Genomic DNA, 1,459 nt, shown 5'->3' on the forward strand with positions numbered 1-1,459 from the left:
TATATATATATATATATATATATAATAATTCTAAACAAAGATCACATGCCAAAAGATACTCGAGTTAACTAGCCCACATACTTGAGTATCTGCAGTTTATAGTTTGGATCCTGCAGTTTGTGTTTGAGCAGCTGGACTCCTGAGTGTCCTGGGTGATTGTAGCTCAGATCCAGCTCTCTCAGGTGTGAGGGGTTTGAACTCAGAGCTGAAGACAAATAACCACAGCCTTCCTCTGTCACCATACAGCCAGACAACCTACAGAGAGAATAGGTTTGGAATGTCATTCAGGTTTTCCCTTTTTGGCGCTTGACAGCCACTGTCCATTTATGTCGTTTTATATATTTAAAGGTGCTATATATGATGTGTATATTAGAGGTCAACCGATATATCGGTTTTAGGAATTAATCAGCACTGATAGTTGATTTCCAGAACTATCGATTATCGGCAAAAATCCATGCTGATATTTTTTTCTGGGTTGCGTCTGTTGCTGGAGCGGCTGAGAAGGTCCACTGTCATTATACAGTGTAAGAGCGGCCTCTAGAGGCAGAAATCACTGACACCTCGTGTTGTTTGTTTTGATGTGAGAAAATTCTGCTGCACAACACAGCGCCATTCACATAGTTTTCCATTAAATTACATTATATTTGTCCCAAATTGTTGTTAAAGTGCATAATGTCTTCACCCTAGGCTGTAAAATTGTGTATTGTGTATTTTTCAGCGACATGTTTGTCTTTCTGTGGCTCCGGTGTATGTGATATCTTTGAGTTGTAGATGCTGCGCTTTTGCCTTGTGTGTGACTGCCATATTTTTTATTTATTTTATTTTTTATTTCAACATTTCCTATTACTAATACATTTATAAATGTTAAAGTTTTTTCTGTTCAATTGACAATCAATTCTCGCACACCTGAAGTCAATATATATCTGATGAAGGTCATGAAACTGAAACGTTAACAAAATTATTTTTGATACTTTTGCAAGTATTAGTAGTGTACATGATTTTCCTCTGTCTTAAAGTCGTTTCTGTTAACATTAGTTAAAGGGGTGGTTCACTGGTTTTTTTCTAGGCTTGATTGTGTTTATGGGGTGCAGTCTAGCATGTGTTAATGCTTTGTTTTTTAAAAAATGCATTATTTTTCACATAATTTACCTTTATTCCACACCGCTCTGTCCCTTTTCTGAGAAACACGCTGATCATTTCCTTCTTTTATGAAGCCCCTCCCTCAGAAATACGCGATGGGCTCTGATTGGTTAGCTAGCCCAGTGTGTTGTGATTGGCTAAACCGCCTCTAGTGCGCATCTAAGCGTCCCGCCCCTCTCCTCAGCGGCATGTGCTCTGGTTGTATTGTAAACAACAGCGTTGTTAATATCGCTTAATATCAGTTTGAGCCCGATTGAGACGCAGACAATATTAGTGAAGAGGATCGTGCAGAACCTGTGCAAGCACAGCTTTTAATGGT

At 38.7% G+C, this 1,459-nt stretch overlaps 1 protein-coding gene across 1 annotated transcript in view; it reads right to left on the bottom strand.

Moving 5' to 3' along the window:
* Positions 1-1,459, bottom strand: part of LOC107574226 (NACHT, LRR and PYD domains-containing protein 12-like) — a 14,524-nt gene that overhangs the window by 7,378 nt on the left and 5,687 nt on the right. Inside the window, exon 3 of the mRNA XM_016260683.1 lies at positions 82-255. Coding sequence (XP_016116169.1) covers positions 82-255 — 174 coding nt within the window. The remainder of the gene's footprint in view (positions 1-81; positions 256-1,459) is intronic.

This window comes from Sinocyclocheilus grahami, unplaced genomic scaffold, assembly GCF_001515645.1.
Source record: "Sinocyclocheilus grahami isolate Dianchi unplaced genomic scaffold, SAMN03320097.WGS_v1.1 scaffold2153.1, whole genome shotgun sequence".
Lineage (NCBI taxonomy): Eukaryota > Metazoa > Chordata > Actinopteri > Cypriniformes > Cyprinidae > Sinocyclocheilus > Sinocyclocheilus grahami.